Source organism: Amphibalanus amphitrite, unplaced genomic scaffold, assembly GCF_019059575.1.
Source record: "Amphibalanus amphitrite isolate SeventyFive unplaced genomic scaffold, NRLGWU_Aamphi_draft 000045F_arrow, whole genome shotgun sequence".
Classification (NCBI taxonomy): Eukaryota; Metazoa; Arthropoda; class Thecostraca; order Balanomorpha; family Balanidae; genus Amphibalanus; species Amphibalanus amphitrite.
In genome coordinates, this window is record NW_024881541.1 from 323,980 (window position 1) to 347,934 (window position 23,955).

Genomic DNA, 23,955 nt, shown 5'->3' on the forward strand with positions numbered 1-23,955 from the left:
ATGGTTCAGCCCCCTCCCCCCCCAAGTGTGGAATAAGTTCCCGCGCCACTGGGTACTGGCTTACAATGGCAAACGTTATATTAGCCTTCGCCCTAGTGGGGGGGGGGGGGCTATGTTACCACCCTGTCGCGTTTTTGTGTGTGAATAAAAACCGCGGCGCGTATCGCCGCGCCGCTTTGGGTCACTTTCTGTGCATCAATTTTGGACAATGTGAAATTTTTTACCCCAGGTCATGTCAGGTCAGGTCACCAGGTCAAGTTAACCCTCGCCGGACCTATTGGTTTTCTACGTACGCGCCGGCCGAGGGGGGGGCGGGTACGACCCCCCTCGCCGTTTCGCCCCTGGTGGAGCTAGCGCGTCGCGAAAAACGAGCGTGTGCGCCGTTACGAGACGCAGAGATTGATACACAATTTTAACCTTCCAGGCGGTGGGGGGGGGGGCATTTTTTGCCCCCATTTAGTTTTTTCGACATATCTCCAGAACCTCTGCGCCGACCGTCACCAAACTTTCAGTACCCTCCCGTGAATAGCTTTTGCACATTGTGATAAAAAAATTCCCAAAGGCTATGATAGGGTGGCCGCTTATGACGTCGGAGTGACGACATTTCTGACATTTTCGACAAAAAAAAGGTATCGCGGGAAGAACTATAAGGGCTACAGCGTTACAGATGCAGAAAAATGTCCTAAACATAAAACGTGTAGAATCAATGGAACTACAAAGCTGCTATCTCGGATTTTTGACATTTTTGGATTTTGACCCCAAAAAGTCAAAAAATATTTTTTTTTTTAAGAAAATAGCCGAAAAATCTAAAAAGTTTTTTGAATTTCGAAAAAAACGAAATTCATGTGATAGTACCCACCACCTTCTATCCACATACCAAATTTGAGATCGATACCTCTTTTTCTGGCCAAGTTATGGCAAAAAAAATCTGTTCAAAATTGATGACGTCAAAATTTCAAACTCAATTTTTAGCAATTCTTGCAGGAAATCAGTCCAAAACTGTGAGTTGGACAGGTGCATAAAGAAAAATAAAATTTGACAATGACCTTGTACCGGCTGTTCTGACCTGGTGACCTGACCCAAGGTCACCCGGACCTGAAATTTTCAGGTCGTATGTAAAAAGGCTGTCCCATAGACTGTGCAAAATTTGGCGGCGCTGCGCGCCGCCGTTTTTACGTTATCTTTGAAAAACCTTAGGGGGGTTGCATCAACCCCCTTGCCAGGGCGAGGGTTAACTTAAAAAAAAGTTTGTATCATAAAAATGATCAAAATTCAAAATACAAAATAAAGTTGCCATTTGAAAGCCAAACAGTCGCTTGGTGTTTGACACCTTTGAATTTTGCGGGTTTACGTAAAGAGCTAAAGATATTATTGACGAACGCTGTTTAAATTACTAGTTATAGGCTTGCGAAATTAATATCGGATCAGATCAGTTAAGCCCGGTTCTGACTGCCGAAATCGATCGGAGCGGATGGTAAGCGTATGGTGATCGTATGGTGAGCGTGGCTGGCGGAAAAAGATGAAAATCTCTAGGCCCGATACGATCTGGTAACTGGTAGATCGTATCGTGCGGATCGTGCGTATCGTGTGGGAGTCTGCGTCCGCCATTACTGCCGGCGGTGATAGATAAGAACGAAATAAATACTTTTTACGCTTGAAGAGACGTTAAATGTAGTTTAAAACATCTCTCTAATTCAATAATTTAGTTTGAGTAGTCGGCTCTGACTATTCCGTGAAGTTAATCAACATTTCGGCTTGATTGGAGCAGCATGGCGGCGGAAACCATTCTCGGCCGTGGAGGGTACGCAATTTTGAAAATGCGTGGAAAAATAGAAAATCATGTCAAATTGTCCTGGAAAGTAACCTACAACCTAAAAGTGAGTATTGTGAATGCTGTGCATCGGTTTTCTTGAAAATCGGTTCGTTGCAATTGACAGAAATTCATTGGTAAGATATCTATGTACACCTCCAGTGTCGCCGGTAAATCGCCGGTCACCACGAGGCTTGCCGGCTCGGCAGAGCGCAGGCGCACAGATGACGTCATCTGAGGGAAGCGCGTTGATTGGCCGCCATGAACGGGACGAGATCTATAAAGAGGGAAATTAATACTTTTCAGACTTAAAAAGAGGTTAAATGTAGTTAAAACATTTCTTAATTTAAGTATCAAATTAACATTATCGGGTAAGGCTTTTTCGTGCAATAAAATTAATACTTTGATGTAATTGACGCACCTGAACGAATCAATGATTTTTCGTATGGTATCTTCTAAGTGGAAGTACCTAATTTGATTATAAGTATGTCAATCAAGCTTATTTATTTATAGTCACCGTGATTTATTTAAAGTATGCTACTAATAAGATAAGTAATATCAAATATGTTAGCACAAACCTTCCACAAGACAGCAGCAAGGAAAGCTGCAGCACAGCGAGTTCCCCACACGATGTCAACTGTACGATACGATCAAGACAAAAGATAAACTCAATCCATCTTTCGACGGAACGCACTACGACGTACGATCTGCCGCTACCGAACCACGCGCACAGTCACGTTTTTTCCCGGTTCTCACTGCACACATACGATTACCATCGCGGCGATCGGGAAAGGGGCGTGCCGATCCCCATCCCATCACCATACGATCACGATACGATCATCATACGATCCACCAAACGATCGAAAAACGGCAGTCAGAACCGGGCTTAAGTTGTACGTTGCTAAATTAATGTGTTTATTAGATATTTTGCGACTACAGCTGGGCAGAATGGGGCGTGTGACAAGGCCTCGTCTAACATGTTAACTGGGGGGGGGGGCCAAACCCCCGCAGTCATCGACCTGGCCCCCCCAGTCAGGGCAAAAAGTCCCTACTGGGGGGGCCGGCAATAGTCAAAAGGCAAACGAATTTTCATTTCGCGGCGTCAGTGCACATAAAAACAAATGCGTAAACGAAACGATGCAATGTGACCACATTGAAATACCCCATTACCTAGGGCTGTTATGTGTTTATTTTGTTTACCTGAACCTTTTTCGCTCAGCAATACGTTACATTTCGTCTTTTCAGGCGACCAACTCCGTGTCTCGGATATTCTTTTTTCATTAATTTTGTCCGACCCTTTTGAACGGAAGGATTCACAAGTACAGAGCCCCCGCCAAGCAGAGCTTTGCGTTGGCCCTGCCCTCTACCCTCCGATCGCGCAATTCGTGATCTATGACAGAATTTAGAGCCCAAAGTTTAACGTATGCACATAACCGCGCACGGCCGGTACCCTCACTGACTTCGAATGGCTACGGCGTGCCACCAACCGTAACCATACTCGCCAGGAGGCTCATAAAGATCGTGCGATGCCGCGCTTCGAACCTGGACTGTTATAACCGGGACGCGTGCCCTCACCACGCGGAGTCCAAGGCTCTACCGGCAAAAATTTCTCCTTTAGGTATCAATCTGTTGTTTCTGTCCTCGCCCCTCGGGGCGTCAATCTCTTCTTTTTGCCTATCGTCGTCCTCGCTACCGGCGTCCAACTTCTGGCTGGACGGTCACCGGTGTGCGGCTAGAGTAGCTCCTAATCGTAATGAAGCAGGCTCCCGTTCTGAGTGGTCGTACGTAGGCGCAGATGCCAGATTGGTGGTCTGTCTGTGGGGACGGGAACTCTGACAGCTGGATTATCTTAAGAAGTCGGCATGGAGTCCTGGAGGGCAAATGCCAGCCACTTCGTGTCCCAACTCCCAACTGGCCTCAAAGCACTACTATCTTCATTTTTGTTTAGTTTATAGCCTCTGACGAGTGACGACCTTAAAGGGACCCTCCCACCTTAACATTAGATTTGAGTTGAGATAGCCAAAATGGGGTCCCTATCTCACAATTACCGGTTTCGGCACTCACAACATTGAGAAATGCCTTAAATCGGAAATATTGAATTTCAAAATTGCAGCATTTTGATTCAGAGGGCTAATGCATAGGAATACCCCTCTGAATGTGTGACGTCATCGCAGATATCTAACGATTTTTAAATGTTTGACTAAAACCTTTTGTAGCACGCGGTGGTATATGCTGCTTTGCGAGCAACAAATGCCGCACTTTCAAATAAAGTCACTAGGAACAGCGGAGATCCCAAAAAGTAAACAAAAGTAAAAGTCTAATATCTTGAAAACCGGTGAATATTTTTCGATGAAATTTGGTAGATATTCGTTTTTGCTCTTTCTGAACCGGGCGACATCACTTTCATGCCAATTCATAAAGTTTTTTGAAGGTGGGAGGGTCCCTTTAAGGTTGTGTCGAAGATCCACGGCGATTACGGAGAATCCACCTGAGAAGACATCAGTCTCCATGTTGATACACAGGCATTACACTGGTCTGAGGGGGCCCTAGTGGGAAAATACGGTCTCCACTCAGATTGACCCTTAAAGCCTGGTATGGATCATATAAAACCAGTGTGGGCTACCATAGAGGCCGACGTAGGTCCAGAAGCTGACATTAGCCCTCAGAGATCGGCATCGAGCGCTCAGAGGGACCCATCAGAAACCGATGTGGTTCTAAAAAAAATGTGTATGGGCCCTCGACATAAGGCTCGGCATGCAAATTCCTTAGACACGGCTGACGGCACTGCCACTCAAACACACGCTCAACAACGAGAAGTGTGATTATTATTGTCTGATGAGGCAATGTGAGGAGGCTATAAACTAATATACAAGCATGGGTCGGATGGCCTACTATTTTTTTTTTAGTTTTCAAAAAAATATTCATGGTGTCAGGGCTGTGATGAAAAATAAGTGGTCTAAATCCGGTGAGAAAACAGGATTTGGGGGTACCCTAGGTTTGGCTCCTTCAGTCTCTGCCCCCCCCCCCCGTGAAAATTCCTTAGACGAGGCCCTGGCGCGTGATGCTATTTGATCCAAGGATATTTTTGGTCCCACCCATCCTACATACCGTCCGCGAGGCGTGGAATCTCTGAGATACACCTTTTCACCTGTCTTTCATGTCTCTCAGTGTTTAATTACTTCACTTCGTAGTGCTTACCTACATAGTTTGCTATACATATATCTACGTACTGCTTACTGCATTTGCCAACAAAAATCATACTGCGCGGTGTGCATTGCCATTGTTCACCAGCCTTTTGGATCTGACACTGCCCAGTGTTCATGTGTTATTTTTTCCTCGTCCTTGGACGTCGTTCTGAGCGTAGTTTCCGAGTTATACTGATTTATGACGCGTCTCGTGGCCTTGACCGCTGGTCAGATGTGCACGGCCGTGGTGGCGTCCACGCTGCCGGTGCCGGCCGGCACCTTCATCCCCGTGTTCAAGATGGGCGCCGCCTTTGGCCGGCTAGTCGGCGAGTGTATGGCCAACCTGTTCCCGCGCGGCTTCCGCTACGGCCACCACATATCGCCCATCCTGCCAGGTCAGTGAACTGGGGTAGCATTGTGGAGCGGAACGTAAATGTGATGGAGAAAGGCAGGGTCAGCGATGTATAAAGAGTAGAGTAAGGGAGAGGTGATCAGTATGAGCTGGAGTGGGCCAGCGCAGTGATAGTTTGCGGTCGCTAGTCGGGCGGCTGTTGTTGAGCTAGTAGCCTGCCGCGTGTGGCGGTGTGCTGGCGCTACTCGGTGGGTGCGCTGTCCGAGTGCGCTGACGCTGACGCCGAGTGTGTGCCCATGCAGGTGGCTACGCCATCGTGGGCGCGGCGGCTCTGGCCGGCTCCGTCACCAACACCATCTCCACGTCCGTCATCGTGTTCGAGCTGACCGGCCAGATCACGCACATCCTGCCCGTCATGGTTAGCGCCGCCGGCTCCGGCGGCCGCAGCGGCGAGCGGCGGGAGCTGCTCGCCGGCTCCCAGCTGCCCCTCAAAACCCAAACATGGTTGCTGATATAAATTGTATTTACGGAAGAGGATCTGCTTCCTTGGGTGTATAGGAATGATTTACTGGGTTTTGGTGTAAGCATTTTACGGTGAACAAACAGTGCAGATTGAGCCGAGCCGTTCCGATATGAGGAGCCTCACGGGCCAACTCTCCCACAGATCGCCGTGCTGATCTCCAACGCCGTCTCACAGCTGCTGCAGCCTTCCATCTACGACAGCATCATTCAGATCAAGAAGCTGCCCTACCTGCCGGACATCGTCACCTCGACACGTTAGTGGCCGACTCTCTCTCTCTCTCTCTCTCTCTCTCTCTCTCTCTCTCTCTCTCTCTCTCTCTCTCTCTCTCTCTCTCTCTCTCTCTCTCTCTCTCTCTCTCTCTCTCTCTCTCTCTCTCTCTCTCTCTCTCTCTCTCTCTCTCTCTCTCTGTCTCTCTGTCTCTCTGTCTCTCTGTCTCTCTGTCTCTCTGTCTCTCTGTCTCTCTGTCTCTCTGTCTCTCTGTCTCTCTCTCTCTGTCTCTCTGTCTCTCTGTCTCTCTGTCTCTCTGTCTCTCTGTCTCTCTGTCTCTCTGTCTCTCTGTCTCTCTGTCTCTCTGTCTCTCTGTCTCTCTGTCTCTCTCTCTCTCTCTCTCTCTCTCTCTCTCTCTCTCTCTCTCTCTCTCTCTCTCTCTCTCTCTCTTTTCCACTCCGCTTCATCTTGTCAGGATTTCGCACATTTATAAATCGGATGAGATGTGTTAATTTGCGCACCAGCCGAACACTGACCCTGCGGCCCTGTACCGCAGACGCGTACTCCGTGTACGTGGAGGACTTCATGGTACGGGAGGTGAAGTACATCTGGCACGGCATCACCTATCGACAAGTGCGCGACATTCTGCGCGAGAACAAGAAGCTCTCCAGCGTGCCGCTGGTCGACTCGCCTGGTGAGCAGAGAGGGCCGGCCTGGGAGGCTGCGCTGCCGCTCACTGAGGGCACGGTACCGGTGTCCTGCAGCTCCCACTGGCAGCACGACGGCAGCACGCGGCCGTCCGACCGTCAGTGACAACACCGGTGTGACGGCCCGGCCCATTGCGTTAACTAGCTCATGTGATGTGTTTTCAGTTGCAAAACGTGTGTAGGGTGCGGTGGCATGAGAAACCCCTGTCTCTTTTACCACACGTGATGTCGCATATGGCGAACTCGTTGACAACTGGCAATGACGTGAAGCGTGCACAGATGAGGGCACACTAGCGGAACCAAGGGCGGGGGGCTTTGACGCAAGTTTGGCGAAGGTGCTTTCCCTCGCAAGGCCCGAAATCGACGAAAATTTGTCATTTTCCAGTAAAGGAAGAAATGTAAGCAACTTTTATTGGGAACGGTTTGCTTTGAACTGCATAACAATGTAACAGGAATCGAAATGTGAGGAGTTTTTGAAAGTTTGAAGCCGTTTTTAGGGTTGTCCCCCGCAGCTCCCGAGGCCGCCTTTTCGGATCTGCACCTAGGCTAGTGTGTGAGCTGGTCTGGGCGGCCGGCGCTGACTGCGGTGCTCGGCTCTGTCGGTCAGAGTCGATGGTCCTGCTGGGCAGCGTGCGGCGGAAGCAGCTGGTGGTGCAGCTGGAGACGCACCTGGGCCGGGACCGCAGGATGGAGGTGGTGGCCAGATGGCAGCGGGCCGCCCAGAGGTGCGTACCGCTCCCCGTCACAGCAGGTGACAGAGACAGCACCTGTCTCTGTCACTGAGCAACACCCTATGGCTGATGTGGGGGCCCTTGACACCTGTACTTGCTGTTCAGACAGAGCCGAGGCTTATATGTAGGTGCAGTTGGTACTCACTGGTTAGGAGTTTCAGGACCCCGCAGGAGGTTGTGCTCGGTACTGCCCGAACAGGAAGGCAGGCCTGGTGCAGGGCTTTGTATTCTGCACGCACTGGAGGATCAGAGAGGGACGGCACTGGGACTGATACTGGGACCTCACTGGCTGGGAAGCGTTGGGACCCAGTTCTGGGTGCCCACTGCACTGGCTGGGAAGCGTTGGGACCCAGTTCTGGGTGCCGGCACTGGCTGGGAAGCGTTGGGACCCAGCTCTGGGTGCCGGCACTGGCTGGGAAGTATCGGAGCCCACTTCTGGGTACTCACTGGCTGGAAAGTGACGTACTCACTGGCTGGGAAGTGTCGGGACTTAGTACTGGGCTTTGTTCTGGTGAGGAGCTCCGGATACGGTGTTGGGCTGACCGGTCCGTCTTTCCTGCCCGCAGGATTCAGCTGGCCAAGCACAACCACAACTGGAAGGCGCTGGTGCAGCTGGCCAAGGGTGAGCAGGTGGACGCAGCGCGCGAGGAGCGGCGCGCCACCCTCTCGGCACAGCTGGCGCCAGAACTACCCGATGACGAGCGCGAGCGGCGCCGAATCGACGACGAGGACGACGTGGTGGGCGTGTCGGGGGCACGCGTGGCGCACATTGAGAGCGCTGCCGACTTTGGCGACGTGTCGCCGCCGGCGCCGGAGCGGCTGGAGCGGCGGCCGTCGCGGTTCGCCGTGACGCCGGTGCCTAGTGAGGAGGCCGGCGGAGCGGCGGCGGCTCCGGCGGCGGCTCCGGCGGCGGCTCCGGCGGCGGCTCCGGCCGCCCTGCAGCTGCTGGCAGAGCCGGCCGGCGAGAGCGGGCGGCGGGCGCCACTGGCGAGGCCCGAGTCGGCCGAGTCGCCGCCGGTGGCGCGGCCGGCCGACCGGCACGGCGCCGAGCTGGAGCAGGACCCGCTGCTGGCCGCCGACGACAGGGCCCGCTTCACGGTGGATACTGACGACTCGGAGGACGTGAGTTCACCACCGACCCGTCTCGCCCACTCAGATGCGGTGCACCTGCACATGCATCGCCTCCAGCTGACTTAGAAACAATCGCGCTATTCAGTCATTGTTTGTTACCTCACGGCGATCGGCCAGGGTGGCATACCAATGCGCCGTGTATATAGGTACGGTGCCTGGTGTGTGGTGTGTCCGCGCGCTCAGCCCCGGCCGGCCGGCTCGGCTCTGTCTCAGCCGCCGCTCTGCTCTCTCTCCCTCTCACAGGAGCGGACAGGAACGTCCGGCGGCTCCCGGCGCTGGCCGCTGAAGCCCATTCTGAAGAAGACGGGCTCGTTCTCGCTGAAGTCGGCCAGTCCGCCGAACACTGTGTCGGCTGGGAACTATGCCACCGTCACCGGCTCCAGCGACGGAAGGTGAGCCGTGCAGCCGAGACTCGTCCAACTACTCAGTTCACCTATATCGGTACGGGGCCCTAGAACTGCAGACTGACCGGGGGAGGGGAGGTCTGTACTGAGAATGTCTGTAGGTACGCTGAGAAATGAAGGGAGTTCGGTGGGGACACGCGGGCCGAGAGATACTCTGACCTGCGGCCCGGGCATCCGGTGGAGGGACTTCTGGGGACCGCGGTGTCTGGACCGCGGTGCGCGTGCTGCGCTGACTCGGTGCGAGGCGTGCTGCGCTGACTCGGTGCGAGGCGTGCTGCGCTGACTCGGTGCGAGGCGTGCTGCGCTGACTCTGTGCTCGTGCTGCGCTGACTCTGTGCGGCGTCTGCCCGTCAGGCTGCGGACCGCCATAGGGCGAATGGTGCAAAAGTCGCGGTCGTTCCGGTCGACGAGTAACCTCAGGGAGGACAGCGCCAAGTCGTCGTCAGCGCACAAACACGTCACCCTGGTGAGTCTCGGCCGCAGCAGGCGACCGGCAATCGCGGCCTTTGCCAGGCGTCCCCGGGTCTCGCTTATAATCTGTATATTTCCATCGGCTATCGTAGGCGAGTCACGCTGTTGTGAGCCTGCCTTGTGCCTAGTACTCGGACTCGCGCCAGTTCTGTGTGGAATGCAGCTCCTTCTTAACCCGCGCCCTGCTGGGGGGGGGGGTGTTTGAACACCCCCCCTTGTGGTTTTTCGCGAATATCTCAAAAATGGCGGCGCGGAGCGCCGCCGTTTTTGGTACACCTTATCATACATCAATTATACACATGTGAAAATTTCAGACCAAGGTCATTCAAGGTCAGGTCACCAGGTCACTTGAAGTGACCTCACCTCATAAAAAGTTTCAATGTCTGTCATAGCTACACCGAGTGACCGATCGCTTTGAAACTTTCAGCGATTGCTAAGGGTAATAGCATGTACAAAATGTATATCTCAGAATTTTGATATCGATGACCTAAGGTCAGGTCAATTTTGCGACCTCCCCATTATAAGTCAATGGGAGAAAATTGAAATGCGCCTCTTCTGGACGAAAGACATTATAAACACTCCCAAACACCGAATTACAAGTGGTTTAGACACACAGAACATGAAAATGTTGTCTGTGACCCTTGTTTATGCCCTGAGGTCATCTTAGGTCACGAATGGTATCTAACAGTTTTTCGCAAATAACTTTTGATAGAGGCATGCTAGAGCGATGAAAACGCCTTAGATGTGTTCAGCTCGACGATACGGATCGACTGATATGCAACATGACCCTTTCCGGTCAGGTCATGACCTTGACCTGAGGTCAAATTTTCAAGTTGACCTTTTAAGGTCAAGTTATAGTTCATTCGATGCGTCTTGACGAGAGGAACACGATGCCGGTAAAAGTAAGCTCGTACAAGGCTTGAGTCAAAAGTTATTGCAGAAAAACTGTTTCCGAAAAAATCAGCTATTTTTGCAGTTTTTGCCCCCTGCAGGCAAAACCGTTGACGTTAGGTCAAATCTGAGAGAATTACTCAGAAAGGGCGTTAATAGGGCTATCGAATGCGCTTTTCCGCGGCGCTGTAGCTCTATTGGTTCCCGAGTTATGCGTTGGCTTCTTGGAAATTTTCGACATTCGACCTGGAAATCGGCGAAATTTTGCCTTCAATGACCTCTGGTGACCTGACCTTTGACCTGACCAAAAAATTGACCGAAGTGATTTCGTCATTATTTTTGACGGTCTTTCGAACGCCGCCTTCCGCGTATCGCTACGTGGCCCAGGAGCCGAGTTACAAGGGGGGGGGGTGTTCAAACACCCCCCCCCCCAGCAGGGCGTGGAAATCCAGGACCCCCAGCCGGGCGCGGGTTAAAAAAAAAAAAAAATCGACGTATTATAGGCGCCAGTCCCAGTTTGGCCTCGAATCAGCCTCCAGCTCCGTCTCCGAGTCGGCTGGTTCCCAGAGCTCCAGCCGGCGGCCCTGCTAGTCGTTTGACCCAGAGGTTCAGGTGAACATAGGTCACGGTCTCCATAGGTGCACAGCAGGCTGTGGTCCACATGGTGGAGCTAGCGACTAGAGCACTGGAATGGTACCGAACCACTCTCCACCACCTAGGAGCTGCTTTCCTTGTATTATTTGTACCTTTACAAGCCACACGATGACGGCTAGGAGTGCCGCCGAATGATTTGGGCCCACATTATCTACCCAAGGGTTCTGCGGTGTGTGAGTTTCAAGTCGATAAGGGGTGTCCGGAGAGTGGGGCGTGGGCTGTGGTGCTGACCCGGGGTGGCGCGGTGCGGCCGATGGAGCGCCTGGTGGTGATGTGGCGGCGCCGGTCTGGTTTCAGCTGATCTGTGCCGTCCCGACCGTGACCCGCTGCAGGTGCCGGGAAGTACGATCCGTTGGCATGTGGTTGCACCCCGCATGCAGTTCGCCACAGTTGGCACCAGCGTCCCTCTCGTGACAACTAACTCCTGGGGCATTCCACAATAGATCGACCAAAAAAAGTAAAAAAATAAAATAAAATAAAATAAAATAAAATAAAATAAAATAAAATAAAATAAAATAAAATAAAATAAATTGACACACACATATTTTATTTTTGTTTAAAACTGGGCTTAGGTGTTGTGATGGGCGGGGAAGCCACCTGTGGCAAGGATTTTGTTCTTCAAACAACGGTTTCCGAGATATAGCCTCGGGCAATTCCTGGAGGTCACGCTGCAACCCTATGTTTGGCGGCTTATAACTCAGAAACTATTGGTTTTCTATGATAAAAACTTCATGATTCAACTTGCAATCAACCAACAAACATTTTGGCTATCTTGGATTTTTTTTTTAAATACTGATCACGTGACCTCTTGACCTATTTTTCGAAGAGTGACCTTGACATTTTCCCCACTGAAAGTTGCAATTGTGGCTGATGACGATTAAAGCCTTATCAATTGCCATTTATTTGCGATAATAAAAAGTGGCTTTCGGCCTGCGTTGACCTCAGGTCAGGTCATTTTTATGACCTGCCCATTATTACGAGCGGGAGCGACAGCGAGATCTCGAGAGCAAAGCAAGATAGCGACAAGTGCTAAACGGTACAGGGTACACACGGATAAGGTATATAATTTTTACTGAGGTCATTTTCAGGTCAGGTCAAATATGATGTCACAGGGGTAAACAAGTCAGAATAGCAGCACTCCATACATACAGGGTGTCCAGAAAAAAGAGACTACGGAAATTAACCCGCGCCCCATTGGCGGTCTCAGCCAACTTCGCCCTAGTGGGGGGGGGGGGGGGGGCATATGTTACCACCCACCTCTAACTCAAAAACTAAGAGGGCTAGAAAGACGCGGTAAAAAGCAGTCGATAGCTCTCAATGCGTACGTTTGAAAGTATTTCAGTCATTTTTCATCTTAGAGCAATATTGGGGTCACCAGAGGTCATCAAAGGTCAAAATTTGCCAATTGTCATTATATTTTTCAGAAAACATGCCGCTATCTCAGGAACTAAGGTAGTTAAAAAACGCATGGGAGAGCAATCGATAGCTTTTGAACTCTTCTTTTGAAAAGGCCATTATCAATATTGACCTCAGGTCAACGGTTTAGCCTCCAGAGGGCAAAAACTCCAAAAATAGCCGTTTTTACGAAAAGTGTTTTTCGACAATAACTTTCGACTTCAAAAAGCCACGACATTTCTATTGCCAGAATCATGTTCCCCTCGCCGAGACGCGTCGAATGAACTATAATTTGACCTTGAAAGGTCAACTTGAAAATTTGACCTCAGGTCAAGGTCATGACCTGACCGGAAAAGGTCATGTTGCATAATAGTCGATGCGTCTCAACAAGACAAACACAATGAGACCATCCCCAGCGTTCTATCTCTTTCCAATCGCGAGTTATTGGCAAAAAACTGTTTGTAGCCTCAAATGACCTCGGATGACCTTTCTAGAGGCTATCAGCAAAAATGACACCTTGGTCATCACGAGTGGACTAAATCATTGTGATTCTGAAATATTTGGACTTTTCCTATGCGTACACACGTATCTAGAGGCATTTTCATATTTCTCCATTGACTTGTAATGGAAAGGTCACGCCACTGACCTGACCTTAGGTCACGGATATAAAAAAATCCGAGATACACAAATTGTAGGCGCCCATAACAGCATGCAATCCACCAAGTTTAAAACCTTCCTGACAAACACTGCAAGCTGGACATGATTGCAAACTTGTTTTGAGGCTTGGTCAGTTAACTTGACCTGGTGACCTGACCTGACATGACCTGGGGTCAAAAATTTCACACATTGTCCAAAATTGATGTACCAAAAGCTACCCGAAGCGGCGCGGCGCTACGCGCCGCGGTTTTTTCTTCACACGCAAAAAACGCGACAGGGTGGTAACATATGCCCCCCCCCCCCCCACTGGGGCGAAGGTTAATTAAGGTGCATGCACGTGCCGATTTTTTTCCCAACTTCATGTGCTTATAGTGCAAGATTTGGCAAAACTCATGAGCACTGTAATGCGTCGTTGGAAAGTTGTCTGCCTGCCCTCCGATATGGTCAACATGACCATCAGTCACCTGCAGACCGTGCTAGTGCCGGAGCTGATCCGCCGGAAGGCCGCTCACATTGAGTATCTGCTTTGAGGAGCTGCCGCGACTAACCAAAGGGTTTACATGCCATCTGGCACCTGCTGTCTGTTTTTGCCATACTTTTGTGAATACAAGCATGTGCCGTTTTATAATGTGCGGTGTTTATTTTCGGGATTACGGCAAGAAATAATAGTAACCAATTTTTCTGGTCATCCCGTATATATGAAGTTTTTCACGACTAACTTTCGACGTATCCCAGCTTGAAACAAAATAATAGCACCATCGTGATCCTCTCGTCGATCCGCATCAATCATAGTATGTTGACCTCGAAAGGTCAAGGTCAAAGTTGACCTTAGGCCACTTGACCTCAAGGTCATCATATATATCATTCGAAGTGTGTTGACGAGCTGAACACAACGAGCCCATCCGCGTGGCTGTATCTAGAACCTGTAAGGAGTTATTAGCAAAAAATCCTTTGGTGACCTCACATGACCTAACAGCTGCTCAAGAGCAAAACAAGTCTCAAGGTAGTAAAACTTGATCGTATATGAAGCCACTCATGGTATCGTAGGCAATTCCGACGCGTTTTAGTGTAAAAAGATAAGGGAGGTGAATTTTGCCCGATTGACTTTTGATGGAGTGGTCAAGAAATTTTTCTGACCTACGATGATCGATATCGAAATTCAAAGCGAACTGGCGCTAGGCCAAATCAAACACAATGTTGCCTGTTCCACGTCTCTTTCTCTATTGGATCAAAAGATACAGCCAAAAAAGGAAAATTATTGTCGTGTGTTCAACGGGTGACCTCGGATGACCTTTCAGCAGGTCACTGATGCAAAGCTGCACCAGTGCCATCAATAATAGCCTAACTCAACATAATTCAAAAGTATTTGATCCGGTCAGATGCGTTTCGGTGGTAGCCGATAATTCTGCCACTGACTTACCTATAAAGGACAGGTCACAAAAATGACCTGACCTGAGGTCAACGCAGGCCGAAAGACACTTTTTAATATCGCATATGAATGACAATTGACAAGACTTTAATCGTCATCAGACAAAATGGCAACTTTCAGTGGGGAAAATATCAAGGTCACTCTTCGAAAAATAGGTCAAGAGGTCACGTGATCAAAATTTTCAAAAATTGAGCATCCGAGATAGCCAAAACGTTCATTGGTTGATTGCGAGTTGCACCATATCAAGTTTTTATCTTAGAAAACTAACAGTTTCTGAGTTATAGGCCGTCAAGCATAGGGGTGCAGCGTGACCTCCAGGAATTGCCCGAGGCTATATCTCAGGAACCGTTGTTCGAAGAAAAAATCCTTGCCACAGCTGGCTTCCCCGCCCATCACAACCCATTAGACCAATCTTAAAAAGCACACACAAAAAATTAGCACACAAAAAATATGAGGGTGTACGGATGTGGTCGATCTATCGTGGAAACTCGTACCGTCTGCGTGACACGCCGGTGTCAGCAGAGTGACTAACTCGAGTTACGTGTAGGTTCCACTTGGCATTGCACTTCCCCATGACATGACATTTTTTCTTGATGTCTTTTTTAGTCGGTTTGCGTTTTGATGTCTATTCTTGTAATTATGTTCAGTTCTTATGTGTCTAAAGGTGTGTGATTAACCCTCTCCCGCATTGGCCTTTTACAGCATGTAACGCGCAGGGTGGGTAAGTGGGCGGGGAGGGGGGCAGAGGGGATACCCCCACGGCAGCCCCTGATGATAGCTTCGCGAAAAAGCAAGCATATTGCCCGTGATGAGAGGGAGCCGATCATATCTAGATTTAACCCGCGCGGGGCTGGGGGGGGGGTAAATTTTACCCCCCTCGCGAATATTTGCAATATCTCAAAAACGGCGGCGCGCGGCGCCGCCAAACTTTCAGTACCTTTTCTTACATCAATTTGACACGTTCTCTGAAAATTTGAGCGAAATCCGTCGGAAATTTTTTGAGAAATTGACGTTTTAGTGACGTCATGTTCGCCATTTTCGCCTCAAAAACGGCAAAAGTTCAAACGCCGCTAACATCTTCATTTTTAAAGGAATCGAGACGTAACAAAAAAGGATATACGTAATTTTACTTTGTCTATCAAATGGCTATCTCGGTTTTTTGAAAATTTTGGATTTTGGCCCAAATTATTTCAAAAAACTGACTTTTTTGGAAAAATAACTATAAAATCCAAAACTTTGAGTGTATCGAAAAAACCGGAATATATGTCAGAGAAGTGGTCTATGTGCACCTACATACCAAGTTTTAGAAGAATCGGTTCAAAAATGTGGGAGTTATTCAAAATTGTATGACGTCACGACACACAAAATTTTTGAAAAATGACTTTTTTGGAAGTTCTAGACCTCGTACGGAAACAAAAATAGCACCATTCGATTCGCCGTGAAAAACTGCATCAGATAGACACCTTTTTAGGCCTTAACAACCAACTTCAAAATTTGACCTCACTTGACCTGACCTTGACCTGACCTCGGCCTGAAATTCATCCAGAGGTGGTCCATATCACTTATTGAGTGTGCCTATTGAATTCTATGAGTAAAATGACCCATAAAACATGTGTCGCACATGCCCTTTTCTATATTTTGTTTTTGGTGACCTGACCTGACCTGACCTGACCTTGACCTTGACCTCTGAATGATATTTTATGCAACGAATATTGTCTTGGTAGCCTAAGAACACGTTTTGGGCGATCAGTCTCAGTCCATGACTCCATTCTTCGGCAACTACGGTGCAAGGCCGATACTGTAGGAACTTGCAATTTGTACCCTTGACCTGACCTTGACCTTGACCTCAAACTTAAAATTAAGTACATGTTTTTAGTTGTTCGTGATGAGATCTTTCGATTGCCGTTTGAATTTTCCAAATCGGACCATTAGTTCGGGAGATAACAGGGGGGTAAAATTTACCCCCCCAGCCCCGCGCGTTCGGCTGGAGACCCCAGCCCCGCGCGGGTTAACCCTCGCATGTGTAATGAGGGAGGGGGGATGGACCCCTCCCATGGTTTTTCTTTAACTCGCGCAAAAAACGGCCGATTGCGACGAAACTTTTAGTACCCTTGAGTTGATTAATTTTCCACCTACCCTAAAAATTTCATGACCCTGACCCAAGTGACCTTTGACCTGTGACTTATTTCTCGAGGCCATGTTTGGCCGGAATCGCGATTTTTCGTATGTCGGCTCGCATTAGCCGCGCGTTTGCAAGCTTTTCGTGGTTTCAAACGTTCAAACATGTGATTTGATATTGCTCCCATGCATTACGGTGGATGTCAAGGTCACCTGATGGTCAGGTCAGGTCATTGACCTTTGTTGACCTTGGTTCGATTTTTCGAGTTTTACATGTTTCTAGGCTAGTTTTTGGAGCTGAATTCGAATTAAAAACCCACTTGAACATTTGTGAAGTACATAGTTTTGGTGCCTTCGTTACATGTTACGAAGCTGTCAGAGGCGGTTGACACGTACTACGAATACCTACCCGTCACGACCCATACTGGTTGACCTGACCTGACCCCAAATCAGCACCCCAAAAAAAACCTATTACAGCCTTACTTTAGGAGGTTCTGACAGCTCCTGATTTTCCCGTCTTTTGGGTCTGTGACCTGACCTGGGCGGTGTTTCACGGCACGCTGCATGCCACTGCCAGCGCTGTTGGCGCTTTTTATTTCTATGGAGACATCAACAAGCCTAACCTAAAACACTACCGAAGGTTGACCTTAGCTCGCGGAATGCGCTGGCAGCGGCTGGCAGCGCGACCGTGAAACACCGCCCTGGAAGGTCAACCAATGGCCAAAGACCTTAACCCTCGCCCGACGAGGGGGGTTGATGCAACCCCCCCCCCTAAGGTTTTTCGCAAATAACGTAAAAACGGCGGCGCTAGCGCAGCCAAATTTGGCATACCCTCTGGGGCAACATTTTCGCACCTTTCCTGAAAATTTGGAGTCCCAGTCTTTTCAGGTCAGGTCACCAGGTCACAAAAACCGGTACAAGGTCAGGGGAAAATTGGACTAGCTTAGCGGCAACTGAATTCCAAAGTTCACTAAAATTGGTAACAAAGTATATCATTCGATGCGCACGGACGTCCTGAGTTCACTGGTGCTTTTATTTTTGCTCCATCTTTACTAGGTAAAAAGTTATAAGCGAAAAACTGTTAACATGTTTTAGCAAAATTTTTGCACTTATACCCTCCAAAACCCCCCTAAATATTGACTTAGAGTCACCAAACTTTCGCAGGGGCGAGATCTCCTATGGACCCACCTACCCTGTAAATTTGGCGTTTCTAAGTGCCATAGGAGCCAATCGCGAGGGGGCGGGTCGTACCAACCCCCCCCCCTCGCCGTCCGTGTTATGGAAAAGGCCCTCGCCTGGCGAGGGTTAAAATCGGGTATCATTGGCTTCCTCTCGTCACTCACGGGCAACACTCTTGTTTTTTTCCGCGAGCTCTCTAGCTTGATCAGGGACCAAACGGCAGGGGGAGTCCAAGTTCCAACCGACACCTCCCAGCCCGCGAAGGCTGCGCCAAGCACCAACCCGGAGCGGGCTAACTGGTCGACAACAGTAATTTGAAGCATAAAGGCACGGGTCGGGTGCATAGGCGGCGGAACGGGGAGGGCACCGGGGCACCGTGCCCCCTTTAATTTTTGCATTTTAACATTAGCCCTATGGGCGTTGCATGGATAGAATGTACATGTTTTTTGTACATGTACATGTTTTTTGCACTTTTGGTCCATACAAAAGTGGGCACTGCCCACTTTTGGATGGACCAAAAGTGGGCAGTGCCCCCCTTAATTGAAGGTGTTCCCCCGCTACTGGTCGGGTGGGCAAGCATTTCCATATTATTATTTTTTTAATTGAAAAAAATTATCGTTTCAGGACTGTGACGAAAAATAAGTGGCCTAAATCCGATGAGGAAACAGGATTTGGGGGTACCCTAGGTTTGGTTCCTTGCATGAGTTGCCCCCCCCCCCCCCCCCAACAAAAAAACGCAAGTCTGGATCCGCCAGTGGGGACAGACATTCCACATGTTTGAACGTTTACAACAACAACAAGACTGGAAACGCGCGGATAATGTGAGCTGACAAACGCCGAATAGCGATTCCGGGCAAACACAGTCTCGAGAAACGTCAAAGGTCATGTGGGCCAGGGTCATGTAATTTTTAGGCAGGGTCACTCAATTTGTATGGTGGGTGTAAAATTGATCAACTCGAGGGTAATGAAGTTTCGTCGTGATCCGCCGCTGTTTGGGTGAGTTATTCGCGAAAAAACGAGGGAGGGGGTCTGTTCGACCCCTCCCCCCCCATAATTGCGAGGGTTAAAATGTACCTACGATTTGCAGACTGAATTTGTTCGAAAGGCTGTGGATATTACAGAAACACTATCTACAATATTCTCCATTCAGTTCTACATATACCAGCGTGTATAGAAATGACCAACATTAACCCTCGCCCTGGCAGGGCATTTTTCATAACACGGCCTGGCAGGGGGGGTCGATGCGACCCCCCCCCCTCGCGATTGGCTCCTATGGCACCTAGAAACACCAAATTTGGTAGGTAGGTGGGCCTCCTGGAGTTCTCGCTCCTGTGCAAATTTGGTTGCTCTAGGTCAATATTTAGGGGGGTTTTGGGGGGTATAAATGTAAAAATTTCGCTAAAAACAGGTCAAAGGTTTTTCGCTTATAACTTTTGATCTAATTAAGATAGAGCAAAAAAAGCACCAGTGAACTCAGCACGTCAAGGCGCGTCGAATGATATACTTTTCGGCTTGCTTAAGTGTACTTCACCCTCGCCCGCACATGCCATTTTCCCATCCTAGAACGCACATGGGGAGGGGGGTGGTTGCCACCCCCCCCCCGCGCCATTTCGTTCCTGTTGGAGATAGAGCTTAGCGGTAAAGACCAAAAAGATTCTTTGGGAAGAGACGAATCCAATGATACCCAGTTTTACCTTCTCAGGTCAGTCATTGACCTTCCAGGTCAGGTCAAACTAAAAAATGTTGTTGTTTTGGGTCACCGTTGGATATCAAGTGCGCTGCTTATCAAATACCGATGACGATGCTGTTTTCTGGTGCCAAGCCAACTAGAACCTCTTTGTCACACTACCCGACCAGAATTTTGCTGCTGAGGTCATTTCAGGTCAAGTTAGGTCAAGGTCAATTATGTGTGTTTGTATGTCTGTGTGTGTCTGTGTGTATACTGATGTGTGCACCGATTGTTTTTGGGTCCATATTACATGAAATCATGATCTGAGAAGCTTTTACCAAAAATGCAGTCAAAAAAATTCACAAAAAGTCAATTCAGCTTGCCTAAAACGCAATTATCTTAGATGACCTAGGTTGACCTTGACCCTGACCTTGACACCTGTACATCGTCGAACAACATGTTACATGATAGGTGGGGCATTCCACGATAGATCGTACCAGGCCCGTCACCCTCATCTCTCATATTTGAATGAAAATTGGTACAAGGGGTAATCATAGGCTCCAAAAACACCTGCCAAAATATCAGACTTCTCAGATGAAAACTTTTTGAGTTACATTGCAAAATATTTTCTAAACTTCATATTGTAAGGGTGAGTTTGATGAGCTATAACTCAAAAACGAGCTAAGCAAGCAACAAACGGTAAACAGCTTCGAACTAACAATGAATCAAAGATTAATACAGTATATTTAAAATTGGAAAGAAAAACTTTACATATTGAAAAAAGTCGTAGTATTTTTTTAAATTGTCTATAATGGCCCTTGGGACCAAAATTTTTGCCATTTTTATTTCTTCAAAATAAACCTCAGGTCATTTAAAATCGACATGCAAAAAATTAGAAAGGTGTTCTTTCTATAAGTTCCTCATTTAAATGTATACAAAATGGGTTTCCGGGGGTCGGTACGACCCCAGCTCGCCGTTTCGCCTCTAATGGAGCTAGAACCTTGCGGAAAAAACGAGCATGTGCGCCGTTACAAGATGCATCGAATGATACCACATTTTAAGGTTTCGGGTTCATTGGTGACCCCTGAGGTCATTTCAAGTGACCCAAATTACGGGTCCGGTTTTTGATGGATAACTTCGCAACAAATGGTCGCAGAGCCGCGATTTTAGCACCTTTGTGTTGGTCTAGCTCCGGCGCGTCGAATGGTATACTGTTTGTTCTGGTGAGGTCAGCTTAAGTCGCTGACCTCGGGTCAGCACACTGCCGTGTGTTTGGCTCCGCTCCCCGACCGGGCGGCCCAGCCGGCAGCCAGCCCCCGGGCATCACGTGACCGCCCCGAGTCCGCGGAAAAGCCAACCAGCGCGGCGCTGGACAAACAGCGCCGCCACAGAGATGGTTAACAGTCGGGTCAGGCCACGAAGCTGGGTGAATGAGATCATATTGCACATCATTCGATTCGCAAGGTCTTCCCGAGTCCATTGGTAGCTTTCCCGTCACTCTAGCTCAATTTGATCGAGAGTTATTGACGAAAAACTTTTATGACCCTAGTGACGTACGAATGACGTCACGCGAGGTCAACAATGCAAAAGTGAGGCAAAAATGACTTCAATTGAACTTTCAGTAACCAGTGATGTCACTAGGCAGCCTTACCACGCCATTTGTAGGCTCTCTTCCGAAATCACAATTCGAGACCATTACGGTGACGCAAAATAAGTACATTTATAGAAAAAACACCTTCCTAATTTTTTGCATACTACTTAATAATGATCCAAACATGTTTTTAATTAAATAAAAATTCAAAAAAATTTGGTCCCAAAGGTATAAAAATGCAATTGAAAGGAAACTCGAGGTGTTATATATCAAAAATAGTTTATATTTCAAAATTTTAAAAATGCATATTATTCTTTGTTTCAATGCAAGTTCAATGCCGTATAGCATATGGCATTTAGATTATCCGTCTTAGAGTTACAGCCCGCCAAACTTGGCGCTGCAACGCAAGATCCAAAACACGTTATACACTATAACTCAAAAACTACTCATCTGATAAGCCTGAAATTGTTACAGGAGAATTCGGAGCCCCTGATTACCCCTTAGACTAATTATCGTTAAAATCCGAGAGATGAGGGTGTCAAATTGGAAAAAAGTGGTACGATCTATCGTGGAATGCCCCAGGTGGGAGGTAAGACTGGCAAAAAAGGCCGAAATCAGGGTGTCAAAAGCTCACAAGGCCCATGGCAAACGCAAGATGTTGAGAATTGGCCATTTGGGTCATGACATGACCTGAAAAACAACGTCATATCTCCGAAACCAAAAATCACACAAACTTGAAATTTTCAGTGGACACCAAGTAAGGATAAAGGAGCAGCTATACGAAAAATCAGCCTTCTAGCTCTAAAAATGTTGAGTGCAGAGCAGAAAGACTACCTGGGGGGGTGGCAACCACCCCCCCCCATGTGCGGGCGAGGGTTAAAGTTTTTCTTAAATTTTAAGTAAACTTAAATAAATAAATTAAGTTCAAGTTAACCAAATTGCATCATATCGCATATCATTCGATTCGGCTGATCACCAGGAACACAATGATACCATTTTTAAGCTCTAGCGTCATTATGTGCCAAGTTATTGGCAAAAACGTCATTTGACCTCAGTTGACCTCATTTGACCTGACCCATTGATAAGTACACCAAACAAAGAAGCACCAAGTGACCTGCTGTTAAGTACTGTGGTTTCAAAGCACAAAAGTGATAGAACGAAGCGGATATCTCCAGTATTTTCCGAATTTAGTATTTTCCCATAGGCTTAACATTACGACGTAATGACCTCTAACTGACCTCAGGTCAGTGACCTCAAAAAACCCGAGCTATATGTTATACAAATCGGTGAACTTAGCACATCCTGAAAGTTTGAAGGAAATCAGTCCAAAACTGTGAGTTGGACAGGTGCAAAAAGAAAATTGAAATTTGACCATGACCTTGTACCGGTTTTTCTGACCTGGTGACCTGACCCAATGTCACCCGGACCTGAAATTTTTAGGTCATATGTAAAAAGGTTGCCCCATAGGCTGTGCCAATTTTGGCGGCGCTGCGTGCCGCCGTTTTTACGCTATCTTTGAAAAACCTTAGGGGGGGTCGCATCGACCCCCCCCCCCTGCCAGGGCGAGGGTTAAACGGCTTTCTTTTCATATCGACATTCCCAAATCGCTGTAGTTTGTATCAATCCGTCATCCTGTGTTGTTCGCTATACGCTGGTTTAACTACAATTAGCCGAATGTCGCTTTGCCAAATAGTGGTTCCGTATTGCCGTGTTGCCTCCCGTTGCGCAGTGTATTATTATTATTTTGCCGTAAAACCGGTCTCAACTCCTTTCCCCGCTTGCTCAGTGATGTTCCATTCTCCTTTGTTAACTGAAAGACTTAGCTGAAAGACCTGAAAGACTGAGCGAGTGGCGAAGGAGGAGACAAAGGGGAGATGTGGGGTGGGCGGGTGGAAATCGCTTGTGCTTCGCACTCGTAAAGGAAGATGGCTACCCAAGAGGTGGCCAAATTCCTGATGCGATGCGGGGTTTACCCATAACGTTATTTATCCATATACATATTATTATTATTAATTTTTTTAATAAATTATGAACTGACTTTCGTGCGTCTTAGTACATAAAGCACTTTTGATAAGTGCGATATAGCGACCATCTCTATATCACGTAGTGCCATCTATCTTCCTCCTACGGACCTAAAACTTGCATGGATGTAGATGTCGCTGCTTGTCGTCCAGCCCTCGCGACCGTCTAATGTACCGTGATCGTCGCGAGCTCCGATACGTTACCATTAGCCGAATGTCGCTTTGCCAAATAGTGGTTCCGTATTGCCGTGTTGCCTCCCGTTGCGCAGTGTATTATTATTATTTTGCCGTAAAACCGGTCTCAACTCCTTTCCCCGCTTGCTCAGTGATGTTCCATTTTCCTTTGTTAACTGAAAGACGCCAAACACACCAAAGCACGTATATTCTAAGCTCGTTGGGCGAGATCAGGGCGGGGTGCCCGAAGTATCGAGGCGATGTGGGTGAACGGGGGAGGCGCTGGGGAGGCGCAGTGGAGGGGTGTTCAGTGGGAGCGGCGGTCCCGACGATGAGCGGCGTCTATGGCGAGGCAGGCACGCCGGACGTCGAGGCGGGGTCCACGTATGTAGGACGCATAGGTGAGTCCCTGCCACCGGCCGGACGCTTGTATAGTCTGGTCGGGTGTGCCTGTGGCGGCCGCAGCGGTGGCGAACCCGATGCGGAGGCTGTGGGTGGTGAGTTTTCCGGATGCGGAGCAGAGATTGGTTTTCAGCAAGTTGTTGAGCCAAGAAATGGTGGCGTAAGAGCCGGATGCCAGGGTGAAGAGCGGAAGGTCGGCTGGGAGGTGACCCGTGTAGGCCAGGTAGCGGTCCATGGCGCGAACAGGGCAGGCC

General features: G+C 48.7%; 2 protein-coding genes across 2 annotated transcripts in view; both read left to right on the top strand.

The window, feature by feature from the left end:
- Positions 1-9,421, top strand: part of LOC122377464 (chloride channel protein 2-like) — a 103,971-nt gene extending 94,550 nt beyond the window's left edge. Inside the window, exons 11-18 of the mRNA XM_043357518.1 lie at positions 5,228-5,390; positions 5,650-5,765; positions 6,012-6,123; positions 6,634-6,771; positions 7,392-7,509; positions 8,082-8,422; positions 8,890-9,087; positions 9,405-9,421. Of these exons, the coding sequence (XP_043213453.1) occupies positions 5,228-5,390; positions 5,650-5,765; positions 6,012-6,123; positions 6,634-6,771; positions 7,392-7,509; positions 8,082-8,422; positions 8,890-9,087; positions 9,405-9,421 (1,203 nt within the window). The remainder of the gene's footprint in view (positions 1-5,227; positions 5,391-5,649; positions 5,766-6,011; positions 6,124-6,633; positions 6,772-7,391; positions 7,510-8,081; positions 8,423-8,889; positions 9,088-9,404) is intronic.
- LOC122377471 (chloride channel protein 2-like) overlaps positions 8,522-23,955 on the top strand; it is a 50,913-nt gene continuing 35,479 nt past the window's right edge. The window contains exons 1-3 of the mRNA XM_043357525.1: positions 8,522-8,637; positions 8,890-9,038; positions 9,405-9,516. Of these exons, the coding sequence (XP_043213460.1) occupies positions 9,427-9,516 (90 nt within the window). The 5' untranslated portion in view covers positions 8,522-8,637; positions 8,890-9,038; positions 9,405-9,426. The remainder of the gene's footprint in view (positions 8,638-8,889; positions 9,039-9,404; positions 9,517-23,955) is intronic.